This window comes from Periplaneta americana, chromosome 12, assembly GCF_040183065.1.
Source record: "Periplaneta americana isolate PAMFEO1 chromosome 12, P.americana_PAMFEO1_priV1, whole genome shotgun sequence".
NCBI classification, from domain to species: domain Eukaryota; kingdom Metazoa; phylum Arthropoda; class Insecta; order Blattodea; family Blattidae; genus Periplaneta; species Periplaneta americana.
The window spans coordinates 139,833,023-139,854,894 of NC_091128.1; the positions used below are offsets into that span (position 1 = coordinate 139,833,023).

Below are 21,872 nucleotides of genomic sequence, written 5' to 3' on the forward strand. Positions count from 1 at the left end.
TTGTTTCTTGAAAAATTTTCATCTACACTGATAAAACTGAGAGCTTGGCTGGTGAACATCGGACAGCGAGTCCTACGTCGGCCCAGCAGGAACCGGTTTCAGGACAAGTTCGAGAATACTCTCTCTGTGTTACGCAAATATAGGCATTTGGCCGCAGAATTAATGTTTCAGTACGTATTCTTACTCCACAGAATTGCTGTAGATTTGGGGGAATAAGTAGTATGGTTATGTGGAATAATCCGAGAAAAAAATGCTTCGATTTAAATTCTCTTGTAATTAATGAAGATAAAACAATATCTATCCCGATTTAATAATAATAATAATAATAATAATAATAATAATAATAATAATAATAATAATATTTATTTATTCTGGCGAAGTTAAAGCCATCAAGCCTTCTCTTCCACATCGCCAGAAACAAGATACAATTTTACATACTAATATTTAAAGAACACTAATAATAGTACATTATGCAACGAGCCTATAATGGTAGTAATTAAGACGCGAGTATGTTTATGAAAGAGCGCAAGCGAGTTTCATAATTTTCATACGAGCGTCTTAATTACCATTATAGTCAAATTTCATACGCCTTTTTATGCTCGACCATATTTCTAACTTGAAATTATTCATAAGTATTCATGTTATTCTTATCTGACTGAGGAGCGGAACTGACCTTGTGCAATACCTCGTAAATTGTGAGATGTGCACAGACGCGAAAGTATTGATTTTTTCCGAGAAACAGATGTCGACATTGACCTTGACATTGAAAAACGAGATGACAAATTGAATGTATTTGAATATTATTTACAATTAACGCTAATTATTATAGTAACAGAACTGACTTTATTTCAAATATAGGTGATTTATTGATTTATTGTTGTCTTTCGATTGCATATCCGAGAATAATCGATACTTGCGCTTTCATATTGCTACAATGGTATTTTCTGATTGGTGGAACACCTGAACTTTAATGAATAGGTGTACTTTTCATGAGGTCCATTAAAGAGCTGCTACCAGGTATATAATTACTACATTTCGGCATGGTCGAGCATAAAAAAATTTATACAGTCATACAAGCACAAGTTGAGTAAAATAATGCAAACATACTAAATAATAATTACAAAATAATATTAAAGCTAGAAGTTACACTCATCTATAATAAAAATTAAAATAAATAATTTTGACTGTTCCTATATAAATTGCAATTGTTCAATTATTAATAAAGTTAATACTTTAAGTATAATTATTGATAATCATTTAATGTGGAAGAATCATATTCATTATATGTATATGCAATAAATTATGTAAAACATTATATTATTTTGTTCTAAGAAATATTTTGTCAATTAACTGTTTACTTACAATTTATTTAGCATTATATCAATATATATTTATGTATGGTATTATAGATTGAGGTGGAACTTATAAATCGAAACTTCATCCGTTAATCTTACTACAGAAAAGAGTATTAAAAATTTGTTAAAAAAAGCACAAAGATTACTCAACTGAACTGTTGTTTAAACATTTCAAAGTTTTCTACATTAAACAAATTTATTATTTTATTTTATTAAAATATTTTCACAGAAATCTTAATAACTTTGAAATGTATATACGTAAATATAGAACTAAAAATAATGAATTCTCTGAGTTTATCTGAACCTAAATGTAAAAGCAATGCAGCTTTTTATCATAGCATGAGTCAAGGTCCTGGATTATTGAACAGATTTTTATTCTAATATTATTTAACCACTAATCGTCTCCATATTAATAAAAAAAATAAAAAAAAAATATTTGGATTTATAGTTTGGGTTTAAAGACATGTAACGCTTTTTAATCTGTAATTTATTCACTCTCAATTTTATTTTTGTTTGTATTGGAATCCCCTACAGAGAATGGAGAAAGTTACACAACGCAGAACTGCACACATTGTATTCTTCACCTGACATAATTGGGAACATTAAATCCATACGTTTGAGATGGGCAGGACATGTAGCACCAATGGGCGAATCCAGAAATGCATATAGAGTGTTAGTTGGGAGGCCGGAGGGAATAAGACCTTTGGGGAAGGCCGAGACGTAGATGGGAGGATAATATTAAAATGGATTTGAGGGAGGTGGGATATGATGATAGAGAGTGGATTAATCTTGCTCAGGATAGGGACCGATGGCGGGCTTATGTGAGGGCGGCTAGTTCCTTAAAAGCCATAAGTAAGTAAGTATTGGAATCCCCTCCTGAGCACGAGTGTTACTTATTCAGGAGTGTGCTAGTTTATATTATATTATATTCAGTGCTGTCATGGTAATTTTTCTCTTGGTCATACGCCCCATCCCTTGTTTTCTCCCTGGAAATATATTTTGCTTTCCTCTCTCTATCTCTCCGACTGTCATTTAATATTTTTTTTATATTAAAGAAGAAGTAAAGAAATTTACATTTTAATTGTACAACAAGCTTGATTTAAAGAATAGGCCTACACCATGTAGCACCACCATTTGCAGTGTGAATACATACATACATACATACATACATACATACATACATACATACACTGGCTGCGAAACCAGGTGACCCGGGTTCGAATCCTGGTCAGGGCAAGTTGCCTGGTTGAGGTTTTCTTCCGGGGTTTTCCCTCAACCCAATACGAGTAAATGCTGGGTAACTTTCGGTGCTGGACCCGGACTCATTTCACCGGCATTATCACCTTCATATCATTCAGACGCTAAATAATCTAGATGTTGATACAGCGTCGTAAAATAACCCAATAAAATAATACATACATACATACATACATACATACATACATACATATATTCATTCATTCATTCATTCATTCATTCATTCATTCATTCATTCATTCATTCATTCACTGTTTTCTTTTATTTTGCTTCATTCGATTCTTTTCTGTTAGATTTAATTTCATTGCGTTACAATCCATGCTGCTTTAGAATTCTACCATAGCTGTTGCGTATACAACTTCTAAAATCCTCTTTTACGTTTTACATTTTTATGACATTGGTACACGTCTAGTATGCGTACCTCTTATTGAGTGAAACGGCTCTTTATATATGATTTTAAAAACAGAAAACTCCAACTGTCATAGTAAACATCGCCTAAAACATTTAAAATTCATAATCCCATAGTACACAAAGAGTTCCGGAGATCTCTAAGGCAATACAAACAGACACGGCTCAAGAGGTTGAGATTCCCAGTAGAAATCGGACATGACTGGTTCCGTCTCGTTGAGGCAGTGGATGGGATGGTCTGCTGGCGTCCATCTGTATTGCGGTGTCGGAAATCATCAACGCATGACGGGAATTCCGGTCTCTGTTGCTAGGCACCCGTTTTCAAACTCGAGTTTAGTTTAACATCATTACCATCGCATGCATAGCTTGTATTTCCGTCCATGCCAGCTCTTATTGAGATCCTCCTTGTTTATAATGTGAATATCTTATTCCAGACACTTCGAGAGATGAGTTGATAATTCTCTATTTCTGTGATTTATTTTTGAGTTCCAAATAATACTGTTTTATTATTTTTCTAGAATGGTAATAATTTTTGTAGTAGAATATGATCTATAAATTAAAGAAATGGATAGACAAAATGTAATAATAATAATAATAATAATAATAATAATAATTATAATTATAATTATAATTATAATTATAATTATAATTACAATAATATAATAATAATAATTTATTTTATTTATTTATTTATTTATTTATTTACTTATATTTAATATGCTGTACAACAGCCAGAGGCCAATTACAGTTCAGCACAAACAATATAAGAAAAACATTAGCAATAATTTACAATAAAAGTACAAAGAAATAATTAAATTAATGGCAATTAATTAAAATGATAATTACAAATTAAATAAAGGATATAAATGAAGAATGGAATCATATAATACAACGACAATAATGACAATGAATGGACGGGATAAAATGGATGACTAAACTACATAGCATAATGAGATAAAAGTAATTGTATTTGAAAAAGAACGGATGGAATCAAGTAAATTAATAAATAACAAAATGATATAAAAGTTAGCGAGAATAATATTAAAATACATATTGAAACAAAAGATATAAATGAAAACTGATATAAAACTTCAAAATATATACTACACATTAAATGGATCCAAGCTTGATCCATGCAAATTAGCATATTTTATACATCTGCAGACCGGAGAGAGAGATTTAGAATTTCTATTGTAAAAAATTTTATGATATCTTAAACCCTTAGCAGGAATACGAAGACTGATATTGCTTAGGAAAGATTCACAATCAATATCACCCTTAAGAACTTTACAAAAAAATAAGTAATCAAGATCTTGACGTCTGGCAAATAAACTACAGCAATTAAAATATTTGCAGTTAATCTCATATTTATAATCATCAGAATTAGGTAAAAATCTATAAGAACAAACAGAAATAAATTTTCTTTGAATATTCTCAAGCTTAGCCGAGTCAGTAGAAGTAATAGAGTTCCATACTACAGATGCATATTCAAGCTTGGATCTGACCAATGTATAGTATAAAATTAATAAACACATAGGAATAGAAAAAGAATAAGTTATAGATCTAATTATACCAAGCATTCTTAATGAATGGGTATAAATATATTGCACATGATCATGGAAATATAATTTAGAATCAAGTAAGACACCAAGATCTCTAATAATATCTTTCCTAGTAATTATGGCATTATTAAGAGTATAATTAAATTTTTGGGAGGTTGTTTTACGTGTGAAAGAAATAGCAAAAGTTTTGGATTGATTAATTTTCATTCCGTTTTCAACAGTCCAAAGGGCAATTGAATTGATATCCTTTTGAAGAATTTGACAATCAGCCAAGCTACTAATTTTGAGAAAGATTTTGAGATCATCCGCAAATAAAAGAAAGCTAGAACTTATTCTTTTACTTATGTAATTTATAAATAATAAAAATAAGAGAGGCCCCAAAGTAGACCCTTGAGGGATCCGAGAGAGAATTACCTAGTCTAACACAAGATTGTCTATCTGTTAAATAGTTTTCAAACCAATTCACGTAGTTCGTGGAGAGACCAAAATTACTTAATTTCTTTAATAAAATTTTGTGAGGAACAACATCAAATGCTTTGCTAAAATCAAAATAAATTGAGTCAATTTGACCTTGAGTTTCGACAACAGGCATAATGAGATTGAGATATGAAACTAAATTAGTGGTGGTGATGTCCCTTTAGTAAAACCATGTTGGGCTGAATTGATCTTATTTTTGACATAAAATGAAATGTGTTTGTGTATAATTTTTTCAGAAATGTTAGAAAAATTGTTCAGGATAGAAATAGGTCTATAATTAGTAACATTGTTTTTATTACCATTTTTAAAAGACATGAATAATAGATGTTTCTTTCCATAGTGAAGGATAAATTCCTGTTTTTAAACTAAGATTGAATAAATAAGTTAAAACAGGTATGAGAATATCAGAGCATCCCTTAATTATAAAATTAGGAATGTTATCAGTACCTTTAGATTTATTAGGCTTAATCTTTTTAATGGCTTTAGTTACATCAGCGATTGTTATTTTAGGTAGGGGCAAACAGTCAGTAATATTAGAAACGTAAGTAATGAAATTAGAGTTATAATTTTGTTAAACAGATTTAAATTGACTAGCAAATGTATTAACAATTTCAATTTGATCCGTGATGTGAACCCGATTTATTAATAATTCTGTAGGATAATTATTAGTTTTACGAAAAGACGCAACGTATTTCCAAAATTTATTTGGTTCATTCTTTAAATTATCATCAATCGATTGTAACCATTTAAATTTGTCCAATTTAATCATAGCTTTGACTTGTTTTCTAAGATTAAAAAAATTTGATGATGATGATCGGTTTTGTATTTTTTAAATTTCCGATGCGCTTTATTTTTTTGCTTTATGAGTTGACGTAAATTGTTTGAAAACCATTTAGGATAGTGTGACTTTTTAACAAATGTGACTGGGACGGACAGAGCTATAGCATTATTTATAACTTGAGACAATGAATTAGTGGCAGCATTTACATCAGTGATCTGATAAATATTGTTCCAATCATAATTTTTCAGAATAGAATAGAGATTCAGGTAATCACCTTGAGAATAATTTAAGTAGGAACTGTTATTGCAATTATTATGATAATATGCAGGTAACGGTAAATTTAGTTCAAGATCGATTGATATAGATGGGTGATAATTATTCTCAGGAACTAGAGAGTGGTCAGCTAGTTTAACTGAATTATTATAGATATTAGTGAAAACCAAATCAAGTAAATTTTTTGCTAGAAACAGTTAAGTTGATTTGAATTAAACCAAGAAGGCAAGACGAGGAATAATAATAATAATAATAATAATAATAATAATAATAATAATAATAATAATAATAATAATAGTACAAACATCATCCCACATACTGTTTACTAAGTAGCTGATACAGATGGAAGAATTTCTCATGCTTCTTTCCATTTAGGGTCTTACTAATAAATCGTGTATAGTTTTTATACGAGACTTATGCAGAGTTGAGACAAAAAACGTTACTAATAAACCATGCATAAGAGATGGATGTATAAACAGTCTATAACTATGCAATAGGAATTGCTTTGCGGTAGTTATATACACGAAACCCCTTGTTTAAGCGTTGTATATACCGTAGTTACATATGGACTAGAAATGATTTGGGACAAGTTATCAATCAGCGATATGGAAAGAATCGAAAAAGTCAAGGTCAGATTTCTGAAGAGAGCACTTGGAGCAGGAAAATTCGCACCGAACAGATATATGTACTTACTTGCTAGAGAAACCTTCTTTATAGAGGATCTAAGGATGAAAATGGCCTTACCATCCAACGAATCCTACAACGAAGTTATCGCACAAAGGACGACAAAGCAGAGAGGAGTTCATAGCAATTTCTTCTGCACAGATGCCATGATATACAGGGATTGACCAAACCGAACCAACCGCAAAGATATGCCATCGTTGGACTCGCAATACACGGATACCACCACAAAATGTGTCAAAACTCAAGATTCCACCAACCTGAAGTGAAATGCGTGTGTAAATTCTGTGTAAAAAAGTGTGAACTCTATCACTTCTCAGAGTGCAGAAATAGAATAGGATCGCTGACTGACCTCATCAAAGACAAAATATAAACAGTGCAGTGTGCCAAACTTTAATGCTCCTTCGAGCGCACCTTTCTCTTATTAAGCGTTGTATATAAAGAAAAAATGGCCGCCGCTCTAACAGCTGTTCTTATCGACTGTCATTTTATGATGGTTGCCTTGTAATAACAGAAGAACAATCCAAAGAGCACAGTATAATTTGAATAATATTGCTGTAGCTTGTACTCTTTGACCAAAATATAGTGTTGTAATTGATCAGAGCCAGCTGTACTATCGATACTTAACGCGGTACACTAGAGCGGTCTACCGGATGCAATTGAGAACCTCAGATATTCTATTACCTTTCGTAATGAAGTAATGAAACTATGACGTAGCTGTGTAACAGTTATACTGTTATACACGACGTATTTAGTGATTATTAGTAAGGAATTTACACACGACTTATAAACGAGCTACTCACTGTACATATAAGTATAAGACAGTTAAATGTCTCTATATAGGGTTTTTATTAGTAATACCGTTAGAAAACAAGTTTTGAATATCCATCACATTGTTAGAATAGCTGTTTTTCCCGATATAGTGAATTTGTGTATCCTTATTTATATTAAAAAAACTCCTTATATACCTTCTATCCATATGCATTCTGATAAACCAATATATTAATAATAATAATAATAATAATAATAATAATATTATTATTATTATTATTATTATTATTATTTATTATTAACGGGTCTATTATACTGAAATAATAAGAAGCTAATATTTACTAATAGTACTCAATATACAGGCTGAACTATAAATAATATAATTAATTTCAGGAGATTATTCTTTGAGACACTCAAAAAAATGTTTAATACAATTTTTTTCGTTTTTGCTTACTTTTAGAGGTAAAAATTGTTTTTATATTAAATATATCACATCGTGTTTTGGGAAAGTCATGGATTTAATTCTCAACATGCGCAGTAAATTTCAGCACATTTAAAGACAAGACTAAAATTCTATCGATAATGTATTGTCATAATATACTGTTGTCTTAAATTCTCTGAGCATATCGGAAATTAATTCAGTAACTTTTCTAAAGTACATTATGAAATGTTTCATATAATTTTTTTTTCTCGAAAAGGAAAGAATAACCACCTGAAATTAATGACATTATTTACGGTTCACCTTGTAAATTAATGTTTTTATTATCAAAGACTGGTGTGAATGCTTTAAAATGTCAGAGCATTAGATTAAATAATACATTAATTAAAGTTTTAATATCATAAATTTCAATTTACGATATGATTTTTCGTGTTACCATTAATAAAAAAAGTAGTTGTTCTGATCTTAGAATAATATAATAAAAACACATAGAAGATATGCGTCGTATTAAACGCATATTAATTTTTCATGAAAAAGGGAGATTTTGTTTCCTGTATGAAAATAAATTTATGTTCGTTTCTTAAAAAACCGGATTTTACCGAATAGCCTTGTTTTAATTTCGGGCGGGAAACTTTTTTTTTTTACAAATCAGATTTTTTTTTGACTTACAACCCTAGCAATACGTCTCGCATAGTAGTAATTTTGACAGTCTCCACAACGTATCAAAATACATGACGCTTCGGTCAATTTCTTCTTAGGAAATATATTTTTTATTTATTTATTTATTTATTTATTTATTTATTTATTTTATTGCTAGTAAGTTTGAAATGAATACAAGTTAATAAATACAATGAAAGATAAACTATCCCACTCCTGAATGAGTAAGACTCGTGCTCAGGAGGGGATTCTAATACAGACAAAAATAAAATTAAAATTGAGAATGAATACAGATTAAATAGTGTTTAATATGTTTAAACCCAAACTATAAATCCAATACAATTTTTTTTATTTATTTTTTTATTAATTTGGAGAGGATTCGTGGTTGAAATAATATTGGAATAAAATTTGTTTAATAATCTAGGACCTTGACTCATACTATGATAAAAAGCTGCATTGGTTTAACATTTCGGTTCACACAAACGCAGAGAATTCATATTTTTAGTTCTATATTTATGTATATACCTTTCTAAGTTATTAAAATTTTTATGAAAATATTTATGTATATACCTTTCAAAGTTATTAAAATTTTTATGAAAATATTTTAATAAAATAAAATAATACATTTGTTTAATAGTGAAAACTTTGAAGTGTTTAAACAACAATTCAGTTGAGTAATCTTTCTGCTTTTTTAAACAAATTTTTAATATACCTCTTGATTACACAACTTTTAACACTGTATCACTTCGGAATATGTATGATAAGAACTTTCTTGTCTTAAATATTAACGTACCTTGTGCACATGTTTCGACCTATTTTCGGTCATCTTCGGAACTGGTCGTTGTTGGTCTTGGAGCCTCTTGTTTCCTGTGTGTGTGCGTTCGTAGTGTAGAGTCAAACATACGAAAACAAAAACACACATAAAATTGCAACCTCAGTCAAGAAATTAAACTACAACATCGCATACAGAACAAATAACACTCTACAAAAACATCTCAACACACAAATAACACAAACAAATAAATACAACCACACAGACGTATACAAACTCAAATGTAACACTTGCAACAACTTCTACATAGGACAGACAGACAGATCATTTCAAACACGTTACAAAGAACACATCACAGCCATAACAAAATTACAAAACACCTCCACATATGCAGAACACATCCCAAATACTAACCACACCTACAGAGGCTTCAATACGGAAATACTGCACATCCAACCAAAAAAGCTAGAAACTCAACACACTAGAACAATATGAAATATACAGACACACGAAAACACACCCCAACGATATTCTCAACACACAACTCAACTCATTCATTCATTCATTCATTTATTTTATTCCATAGATCTTACATGAGCAATGAAGCTTTAAGATGTGGAACATGTCAACATTTTACAATATTACAATTACAATTTTTACAAATTTTTATAGTTTTACAATTTCGTAATTTTCTACAATTTTTACAATTTTGTACAATTTTTTTTTTTACATTTTTTTACATTTTGGCGAGATGTAGTGAGATGAGATGAGGTCCGAGGATTCGCCAAAATATTACCCGGCATTTGCCTTTTCGGTGGGGGAAACCTCGGAAAAACCCAACCAGGTAATCAAATCAAAGGGGGTAATCAAATCAAAGGGGTTGATGCCAAGGACTCGCCATAGACCATCCGGCTTCAGTCCCACGGCTGGGGAAAACCTCCGAAGAAACCAAAGTCCAAAGGGGGATCCAACCCAAGCCCGGACGCAGCTCCGGATCAGCAGCCCAGCGAGTCTGTCGACTGAGCTACATTGATGGCTCTACTAAAAGTATACAATACATAGCCAATCAGATTATTAAATTTACAAACGCAAACGATCATTCATAAGTTGAGCTATATTATAATACAAAACACATGCACTCTTTGACTCTACACTACGAACGCACCCACACAGGAAACAAGAGGCGCCAAGACCAACAACGACCAGTTCCGAAGATGACCGAAAATAGGTCGAAACATGTTAACAAGGTACGTTAATATTTAACACAAAGTTCTTATCATACATATTCCGAAATTTTTAATACTTTTTCTGTAGTAAAATTAACGGATAAAGGTCGGATTTATAAGTTCCACCCCAACCTATAATACCATACATAAATATAGATTGAAATAATGCTAAATAAATTATACGGAAACAGTTAATTGACAGAATATTTCTTAGAACATTAGTTACCGGTATTCATTTTCTAGGAAGCAAAGCCATTTCGAAACATGTAACAAAGGAAAATTTCCTTATGTTTTCATATTGAGATTCATTTAGTGATTTTTTTTAATCTACTGAAATTGTTCCAAGTAGATGATCCGACGATAATGGAGAAATAGCCTACTAATGAGTACTCATATGACTATCGGCAGCCAATGTTTACAGAGAAAGCTTGTATCTTTATTCTGTAGTAATGTCACGAGAGGTCTGAGATTTATCTGGGAAATCTCAGACCTCGAGTGACATTTATTAGGACTATTTCGTGAATAAAATAAAAATGTAAATAATCTTATACACAAAATGTTAATAATTGTATATTAACGAACTTAACCTATTCAGACATTGTGAAGTTGAAATACTCGTACATGAATATCGATTACTGCAATAAAGAAATTCGATGTTATTCAGTAATGCCAATTGCGAAAAGCCAAATACAGGTTTAACAATGTTAATTACATATACTGCACTTTTCTCTTATTATTATAACATAAATACATTTTCATTATCTGCTGAAATCATAATTTAACAGTAACAGTGGGGATTGCTACACAGTGAAGCCATCTCTGTAGAGATAGACCTAATTAAAACACAATTTTATTACGCCATACCGAAGGCAATTTGATCAAAGACCTTATTATTACTATGCAAGGTCTTTGGGTTTGATATGCGATGATGTTACATAAATTTGAACATCTGACCTTCTATTAATTGTATAATTTCATTCACAAAATACAAATTTTATAGGCTATTATAGGTTAAGTTACTCGTACCTGTGGGAGCAGGACCAATGTCAGCTGTGCCTTGTTTCAACCGTTACTTACAGTCAGTGCTACACGAAAGAATTTTTTATAGCTGGACAAACGCATTCTCGCTGTAGTGTGTAACAGAACTAAGGCTGCATCTACACAGTTCAATATTCCAATCGCGTATGCGTCCAATCTGGGAAGAATATTGAAAGAACCAAGTTTAAAAGGTACGTTCAATTAAGATGCATGAAGATTTTATGTCTACATGGTGCGCCGTTTTGACCGTCGTCGTCACTGCGTAAATATATTAATTAATATTAAATATCAATCTTGCATTCATTGCTTTAAAGTTGAAAGAAAAGTTTACCCGTGTAGTTGCATCTTAATGTATTCATGATCATCAATTTACGGGGAAACAGTTGGCAACAACGATTAAACAAAAGAACGACCATGCGATAAATTGATAGCGATATATCTAGCTGCAAAAATTATCGCAAAGTGTGACTGTGATTGGTTGGAATTCAGAATTTCATTACACTTCATTGGTCGAAAATGGAATGACGTCATATAAACGAAATAGTCACTATGGGCCGTATTCATAGACATTTTTAGCGCGGGTTTTCGGTGGATTATCAGCGTTTTTCGTATTCATAAACCAGTGTTAGCGATAGGATCTTATGATTTGAATTCTGTACTAGTAACCAGTGGATAGCCGGGGCTAGCTTAGTACGCTCGTAGCGCGTGCTGCGAAATGTCTATGAATACGGCCCCTATAAATCTCATAGGATTTGTCGGTGATCGAACTCCAATCCCTTTCCTGTCAGTTATCTGACCGAACTAGAGCTGGCGTGTTAAGTGTGACCTGTACGCCACGCTAGTTTTTCTGTGGGACGGTCGGCTGCACAAGTTAAGCGCTTGATACACCGGTGATAGACAATATAAATGCCATGCGGCCGCCGGTGGGACAGACTCTTCCTGTCAGTCTACTGTCTAACGGGAATTCCTTCAACAATGAAGTCGGAAGTGAAGTGTTAGTATAGTCAGATGGGGTTATCTGGTTAAGAATGTCCAAGAAAAAGGTCTCTCGTCATTGTCTTTAAATTTTCTTCCAGACGGGTGTAGTCGTGCCCCGGTACTTTTTTCTGCAACCTGGGAGAGCCCTGCTTCTTCATTTCTACTTTTAAAATACAGTAGAACCTCTATTATCCGTGGTAATGAAGGGGGTAGACTGAACGGTTAATCGAAAAGGTCGGATAATCTGTACCTTAAAATATTTTCGTGAATTAAGAGCATACCAGTTTCACAATTTGACACTCCTACTATATTGCAACCACTGGTGTCTTCATACAACACACTACACTATAATCTTTTCGCTGTAAGAAAAATCCTAATGTAAACAATAGCACGTGACTGAAGTAAGCCTTCATTGGCCGCTGTTTGGCGCCATAGATTCTCAGTACGTGTTCCCGCCTACTGTTGTACATTCTGTTTCATGTTAAACATTTCCCGTTACTCGTCAAGTAGACCTAACCTCACTACTGTACATTCGTTTGCTTAGGAAACATTTATTTTATAATTACTGTAATTAAATTATTTTTAAGTCTTATGTCTTCACAATGGACAGTTAAGAATGCAGAAGCCATACTTCAGTACCACGTGCTTACATGAACAACTACGAGCTCAAGTGACGCCAGCTTGTTACAAGAACAGACTACCTCGGTATCACGGTTGGTATTCATCCGCGTTCATAGTACATAACAAAATATAAAAGTAGCTTTTCTTTTACATATCGTTTTACATATGAGTAAAGTTAAATGTTTCATCGTATTTAACAACTAGAATTCAATGTTTTATTTTCAAATAATACAAGATTGTGGTTTCCAAATACAAACTATATTTTCCTGCGTCATTTGAGTGTTTCGACTGGGAGCCAATCACGGGTATGACAGCAACGTGATTGTGTTTACATTAGGATTTTTCTTACAGCGAAAACAGTATACACAATATGCTGGTTATATAATAACTAATGAAAACATAAACACAGTGAAATACAGTAATACGTATACTTTATTCTTGTTTCTTTTAACTAAATCGTGCACAATTTTACTGCCGCTGTCGTATTCTTATGCGAGATAAGCCATGGTTTTTCCTTTCCCAAACCGATAACACGTTTTCTTTTGATATTTTGCATTAACTGATTAAATTATGCACTAGTTTTTAATTGTGTGGAAGCTCTTGAAATTATTTCTTTGAAAGGCGGTAGTGACTATTTTACAAGTTGTGTAAAACACCCTCTCCCAAAAGTAAGTGTTTCTGTTGCTGGTAACGGTAACATACTTAGTAACGCTGAAGGCTGATAATTTTCTGTAGCAAAAATGCATACTAACATAATATACTCTACTTCGTATTTTTCTGCACCAAAAAAAAAAATAAATAAATAAGAGAACGACAGTCGGATAATCCACCAATCGATTAATAGAGTGACGGATAATCAAGGTTCTACTGCAATAATTTTCTTACTTGCTTCTTACTCAACTGTGTAACTTTGTATGGTAGTGTTCGATAAATTATATCTAGGGAACGGATGTTGATGAAAAGTTATCTTCTTATTTTTCACAATAGGACGATGCCTATTAATATAGAAATCATTTCTATGGTTTTAAGGAACACGGAGGTTCATTGCCGCCCTCACATAAGCCCGCCATTGATCCCTATCCTGAGCAAGATTAATCCATTCTCTATCATCATATCCCACCTCCCTCAAATTCATTTTAATATTATCCTCCCATCTACGTCTCGGCTACCCCAAAGGTCTTTTTCCCTCCGGCCTCCCAACTAACACTCTATATGCATTTCTAGATTCGCCCATACGTGCTACATGGCCTGCCCATCTCAAACGTCTGGATTTAATGTTCCTAATTATGTCAGGTGAAGAATACAATGCGTGCAGTTCCGTGTTGTGTACCTTTCTCCATTCTCCTGTAATTTCATCCCTCTTAGCCCCAAATATTTTCCAAAGCACCTTATTCTCGAACACCCTTAACCTATGTTCTTCTCTTAAAGTGAGAGTCGAGGTTTCACATCCATACAGAACAACCGGTAATATAACGGTTTTATAAATTCTGACTTTCAGCTTTTTGACAGCGGACTGGATGATAAAAGCTTCTCAACCGATTAATAACAGGCATTTCCCATATTTATTCTGTGTTTAATTTCCTCCCGACTATCATTTATATTTGTTACTGTTGCTCCCAGATATTTGAATTTTTCCACCTCTTCAAAGGATAAGTTTCCAATTTTTATATTTCCATTTAGTACAATATTCTCGTCACGAGACATCATATACTTTGTCTTTTCGGAATTTACTTCGAAACATATCTCTTTACTTGCTTCAAGTAAAATTCCCGTGTTTTCCCTAATCGTTTGTGGATTTTCTCCTAACATATTCACGTCATCCGCATAGACAAGAAGCTGATGTAACCCGTTCAATTCCAAACCCTCTCTGTTATCCTGAGCTTTCCCAATGGCATATTGTAGAGCGAAGTTAAAAAGTAAAGGTGATAGTGCATCTCCCTGCTTTAGCCCGCAGTGAATTGGAAAAGCATCAGATATAAACTGGCCTATACAGACTCTGCTGTAAGTTTCACTAAGACACATTTTAATTAATCGAACTAGTTTCTTGGGAATACTAAATTCAATAAGAATATTATATAAAACTTCTCTCTTAACCGAGTCATATGCCTTTTTGAAACATATGAATAACTGATGTACTGTACCCTTATACTCCCATTTTTTTCTCCAATATCTATCGAGTACAGTTACAGATAATAATAAAGATAAATGAAAAACAGAAAAGATAAATAAATGTAAGATTAAAAATACCCTGCAATACAGAAATTACGTAACTGCTAAGCTGTAACTATTTTTAAGATAAGCCTACGTCTGATTTTGCCATTGCCACATAAGAGTATGTAAAGAACAGTTGTTTTTACCGTGTAATACATTTGTTAAATAGATTTGCTTTACAAATGACAAATTACTTTCCTAATATGAACAAACTGTGAACTGTGTTATGAAGAAATGGAATGTGGCTGGGCGCCCGCCGACTCCGTGCTACTTTCATTCTTGAGGACGGCGAGCCGCTCCACTCAGATAAACTCCACGTACGTTTGCTCGCTGCCAGGAAGAACGTAAATAAGTAGCTGAACTCTGTGGGTGTGGCTATCGACTACACGTGTAACATGAATGGAATTGTTCCAACTCGAGAACAGCATGCATCTTATTTGAGACTATATCCATTCAGAACAATTGATTTTTGGCACTAGGGTTAGGGAGTGCTTCGCGAGGCAACTCTTGCTCGCGAGGGTGGGCTTGATTGAGTTAGGAAGCATTTCAACCTTTATTGGGTTATATCAAAAATAGCTCCGTGCGTTTCTGCCGCATCGACCCCACTTACGCATGTGTTCCAACTCTATTCTACATTCATTTCCGCCTGCATGGAAATAAATTGTACTATCTGCCTTATTTTCTCAAACTTCTTATCCTGCTTCGCTCCTCAAAAGCTGCTCTCCATATAAACCCTCTTATTTCTGGTTGAGGTTCTGGCTTATGTGTACATCTATTATCAGGCAGTACGTCTCACTTGACAATATGTATCAGAGGAAGAACAATTGGACTGAGTTACGCAATAAGAGACCAAGCGCCAAAAACCTGTTTCGAGATATTGGCCATTGAAATAAATCTTTTTTTTTTAATGAAACATTTCATGCAAGAAGTATTATAACATTCATACTATTACAAAAAATAACACAAATAATACCAAAAAAGTCTAACCGATTTTTAATAAGAGACCAGCAGTTGAATTAATATTTCAAAGCAAATTAAATAAATGAATTTGATGTAATAAACGAATTTTTGCTTATAAAAAGCAGTAAAATTCACGTATCGTATTCTTGATTTTTTTCCGAGTTAAATTAGCCTGCCATCAACAGATTTGTGCAAATATCTCTTTTTTTTTTCAGATTGTCGGTTGGTCTATTATTGCGTAACTCTGTCCAATTGTTTGTATGTATATATATATATATATATATATATATATATATATATATATATATACACACAAACAATTGGACAGAGTTACGCATATATATATATATATATGAAGTCTGGTTAGTGTAATATATAGCTTGTCAGCGATGGATGCAAAGGAAGGGGGAGAAGAACTAGCCAATCTACCCATTATCTCCTGGCTTAGTTGCTTCATAAATGCTATCACTTGCGAGGTTCAGATCTGTCTTCGGGCAGTTGACTAAACAACAACATATAAATCCTTAATATTCGATTACTGGTTACTTGTCACGAAAATTCATTGCTCTCGACAGATCTTTGAGATGCAGGTGCCTACAGTGTGTCCGATGTAAGGCGTTCATTTTTGCTTAGGGAAGCCAGATATTAACCCAGACGTGTGGGAGGTATTCAGTGGTTTCGCAGGCGGAATCAGGGGTGTATATTAGTGCCCATGTCAATATCTTCGTATGATATAAATTTATGTTAAACATATGCAGTAAATTATTTTTTTTCTTTCGGCTTTCCAACGTTTTCTATAATCGTGTCTATCATTGGATAGTGTTTTATTGAGTCATTATAATCTCGATATTATATTTTCTTAATGCGTAAGTTATTAATTTGTTTTGTTTCATTCGAAATAACTAATGAACATAATAAAAAAGTACCTTTAAAGAACAATGTAGAGTTTAACACAATTTATACATTCTTTTAAAGATATTTTGAGTGTGTCACTCCTAGCGACACTACCATGAGAACGTCACAACTTGGGCAGACCAAGAAAAACGTTGGATTCAGGCTATGACAGACCATGTGATCTACGACATACCAGATCGATGACAACCCGCATGGAGTTGGATCATATTGAAGTACTGTTCCGCTTGCTGGAACATATTATATTAAATTCTTCCCTCTTTGTCTTTAACTTTCAGAGATTCAAAACGTGACGAAGGCACGATTTGAGCTTTTATAGGTAGACTACTTTCTGTTTTAAAGTAGTTTCAACTAGAATGTTGAAGCACTAGAGATCGAACCCTCACAGACAGTCAAAATATTCATAGAACCCTTTACTCTAGCTGAGAGTCATGAACTACCCTAAGAGATCCGCATATTAGAAATGAATTTTTCTTCCCTCAAACGCATCGCATGATTCAATATATTAATTGGTCCACCAGTCTTTGATTATTTATTATTTTAGCTCATTCCAATCACTATTAAAACAAAATACAAGCGCTGCGAATTAGAGAATTTCAACGACGGGGAAAGTGTCCACCCCTAGCCGTGTTGTGCGTGATGCCTAAAACAATTTATGAACGGCTTGAGTGAGACGCCCTGTATAGTGGAGAGGAGGTTTGTGACTCAAATTTCCTCGAGTGCTTTCGTTTCCCCTAACTTTTCACTCCGAAATTACTTTTTAATACATTGAAACTATAATACACAAATATCTTGGATATAAATTTTAATTTCTCTGAGATGTTACTACTTGAATTTTTCTGTCCCCAACCTATAAAAATCCCATTCTACCAATATCGAAGAAAATTCCTCTAAGTGTAATTTTTGTCCTGTTATCCTCCAGACAGTAATAACTCCCTCTGCCGAGGGAATTTTCTCTCCATCCGGTATTACTTGTCACTGTATGTTACAAAATAGTTTATTGAATCAATACTACGATGTCCTTGCATTTCATGAGCATGTCAGATATCCTTCTCACTATATTTGTGCACATGCTTCATTCGTTGCAATTGTCTGGCATTGGTAGCAATAAGGAATAAAGTAAACAAATCGTTGCTGTAACTTATTATTTGAGAGTGATAATATTGTTCGTCTGTTGCAAACAGTTTACTCGTGGCCATAGAATTCAGTTTCTTTTTGTTGAACGGCAGATAATCTTGGCCATTTGGTCTTTTGATTATAGTGGATTATAGTGATTTTTTAGTTGTCAGGTTGAATTTTCTTTTACCAACTTTGTTTCGAATTTCGGGTACTGACAAATACTCCAACTGGTAGTTATTTTGTAACTGTTATGTTGACAGTAATAATTTAGGTTTGCTGTAGAAGGGAACTAATGAAATGAAAGTAACTATGCTTAGTTAGTAGTACCAGTATTAATATTAATATTAATACATAATCCAGTTTTGTTGCGTTGTGATTCCAAATCAACACCATATTCAGGTAAGTGTATATAATATATTTCACATTTTATTGAATTTCTTTCGTGTTTATATTTTATTAACATATCTAAGAGAATAAATAGCATAGTAGCTACTTCTCGAAGAAAGAAAGTGTTTGCCATTTAACTTAACACTTCACGAGGTTATAATAGTTATTATGTAGGCCTATAATGAACTGACGGAAGAAGACGTTAAAATAGAAATGCGCACAGAGACGGCAAATATAACGAAAATGATAACCTTATTAGGAGTAAGTATATCTTCTGTTTTCGGAATTCATACCAATCTTTTCACGTGATCAAACCAAATACATTTTTAGGTTAGGTCTCATGAATCTTAAACGGCTTAGTCAAAGGAATGAATATCATGTTGTGAGAAAAAAAAAAATACATTTTAATATTAGATCATATTAATGTACTAATTACCAACATAATATGCGGGAGATCCAGGAGGAAAATATACTCTTTGACAAATTATTGAACCATTTAGAAAACACCTCCCAATATAAAGATCAGATGTGGTAAATAAGTAAATAAACAAGACATTGCTATTGTTCATACCAGATTATTATTATTATTATTATTATTATTATTATTATTATTATTATTATTATTATTATTATTATTTCAGTACGTATCATGATTTTACCGTCTTTGGTGATATCTGATATTAATTGGCAACACTGAAGTGCTGGCCAAATTAGCCTTTTAGGAACTACTCTTACATGATTCTCATTATAGACCCGCCGGGATTTGAATTCGGATCTTAGATACGGAAAACTGATGCTGTAGCCCGCCGAAAGATGTATTTATGCCTGATGCTTTGAACGTCTTCTAAGTCTGGATAAAGTGTCACCTTTTTATCTTCTTACAGTATCCCTGAGGTTGAAGTAGCAACGTACCCGAATACAAATCCAAAGGAACCGGTTTCAACTCCTGACAGGGAAGTGGACAGTTTTATTAGAACACTTTTAAGGTAAAATTAAGTTTATGATGGAACATTTTTCTGTATTTTTCTGCTTTCCCTTTCTCTCCGAGCTTCGTCTTTCCCCACTTGCTTACTTTTTCTTCTTCGTCTTTTCTCTCCTTTCTTCTTTCCTTCCTTTTTCTACACTTTCTTCCGTCTTTGCTTTCTGTTCCTTTTCATTCCATACTTTCTTCATTGCTTTCACTTACTGTATTTACTCTTTTCGCCCTTTTTCCTTCATTGTTCTAGCCCCTTTTTTCATTGCTGTCGTCTCTTTTTCATTTCTCTCGTCTCTTTTTCATTTCTTGTCCCCTTTTCCACTACTCGTCCGTTTTTCATTTCCCGCGTCCTTTTTCATTTGTCTCGCCTCTTTTTCTTCATTTGTTTCGTCCCTTTTTCTTCATTTGTCTCGTCCCTTTTTCATTTCTCTCGTTCCTTTCTCTTCATTGGTGTTTTCCCTTTTTCTTCATTGTTATCGTCCCGTTTCTTCATTTCTGTCGTCCTTTTTTATTTCCCTCGTCCCTTTTTCATTCCTCTCGTTTCTTTCTTCATTCCCCTCGTTCCTTTTACTTCATTTCTCCTCGTTCCTGTTACTTCATTTGTCTCGTTCCTTTTCTGCCATTTCTCTCGTCTCTTTTTCATTTCCCTCCTCCCTTTTACTTCATTTCTCTCGTACCTTATCCTTCATTCCTCTTGTCCTTTTTCCTTCATTCTTCTCTTTCCTTTTTTGCAGTCCTCTCGTCCCTTTTTCAGCAGCCCTCTCGTCCATTTTTCTGTAGTTCTCTCGTCCATTTTTATGTAGTTCTCTCGTCCCTTTTTCATTTCTCTCGTTCCTTTCTCTTCATTGGTGTTTTCCCTTTTTTCATTGTTATCGTCCAGTTTTCTTCATTTCTGTCGTCCTTTTTTCATTTCCCTCGTCCCTTTTTCATTCCTCTCGTTACTTTCTTCATTCCCCTCGTTCCTTTTACTTCATTTCTCCTCGTTCCTGTTACTTCATTTGTCTCGTTCCTCTTCTGCCATTTCTCTCGTCTCTTTTTCATTTCCCTCCTCCCTTTTACTTCATTTCTCTCTTACCTTATCCTTCATTCCTCTTGTCCTTTTTCCTTCATTCCTCTCGTTCCTTTTTTGCAGTCCTCTCACCCCTTTCGTCCCTTTCTCTTCATTCCTCTCGTCCCTTTTTCAGCAGCCCTCGCGTCTATATTTCTGTAGTTCCCTCGTCCCTTTTTCTATAGTCCTCTCGTCCTTTTCTCTACATTCATATAGTCTATTCTTTATTTTTTAATTCTACCTCCATTTATTTCATCCTTTCTTTTAATTTAGTCGTTCTGCTTGTAGCTATAGAATTCAGGTTTCTTCAATGTTTAACTTGTAATGTAATATTAAGTGAACACACAGTGATTCCTATGACCGGTAGGTGGTATATTGCCGTTTCTCAAATACAATACAGAACTCAACATTGAGAGCAGATAAATATAGGGTCTACTACCTACACGAATCGAATCCATGTTCGAGTCTACCATCCAATGTTACGTTTGCGCCTAAGTCGACAAACACTGCCTTGTATTGTGAAGAATGTTTCCTTAAGTAAACTATTGTCAAAATATTGTAAGGCATTTCTATGAATGAGACGCTTTTTATAAATAAGAGAGGAAATTTAAGTGGAAAGCGCGCATTCCGTTACTTCGTTCTGTGTAAGGATATTGTATTTGGAAGTTGGCGCTAATTTGAAATGCGTGACTTGCTGGCGTGACGTTGCATGACGATGTATCCAGCTGTACGTCGGTTACCGAAGCCACAGTTTCGCTGAGGTGATGTAAGTTAGTATTGTTACACACGGATACATTTATTTATCCACAGATCTAACCGGCGCATCTTTTGGCACCGAAATATAAACATTTCGAAAACGCGGATGGCAGGAACCAGGAGAGAAGCTGCACTGTGATATATTAAGAATTCTCACTTCTGCATGCGTTACTAACTGCTGTACGACTCCGCAGTTTTCCCTTGTTT

General features: G+C 33.5%; 1 protein-coding gene across 2 annotated transcripts in view; it reads left to right on the forward strand.

Annotated features, from left to right (window-relative positions):
* The window catches only part of LOC138710940 (headcase protein-like), a 658,198-nt gene that overhangs the window by 131,456 nt on the left and 504,870 nt on the right, over window positions 1-21,872 (forward strand). Inside the window, exon 2 of one of the 2 annotated variants that reach the window (XM_069842144.1) lies at window positions 19,770-19,871. The exons of the other annotated variant lie outside the window; for it this stretch is intronic. Coding sequence (XP_069698245.1) covers window positions 19,770-19,871 — 102 coding nt within the window. The remainder of the gene's footprint in view (window positions 1-19,769; window positions 19,872-21,872) is intronic. 2 annotated transcript variants of the gene reach the window in all.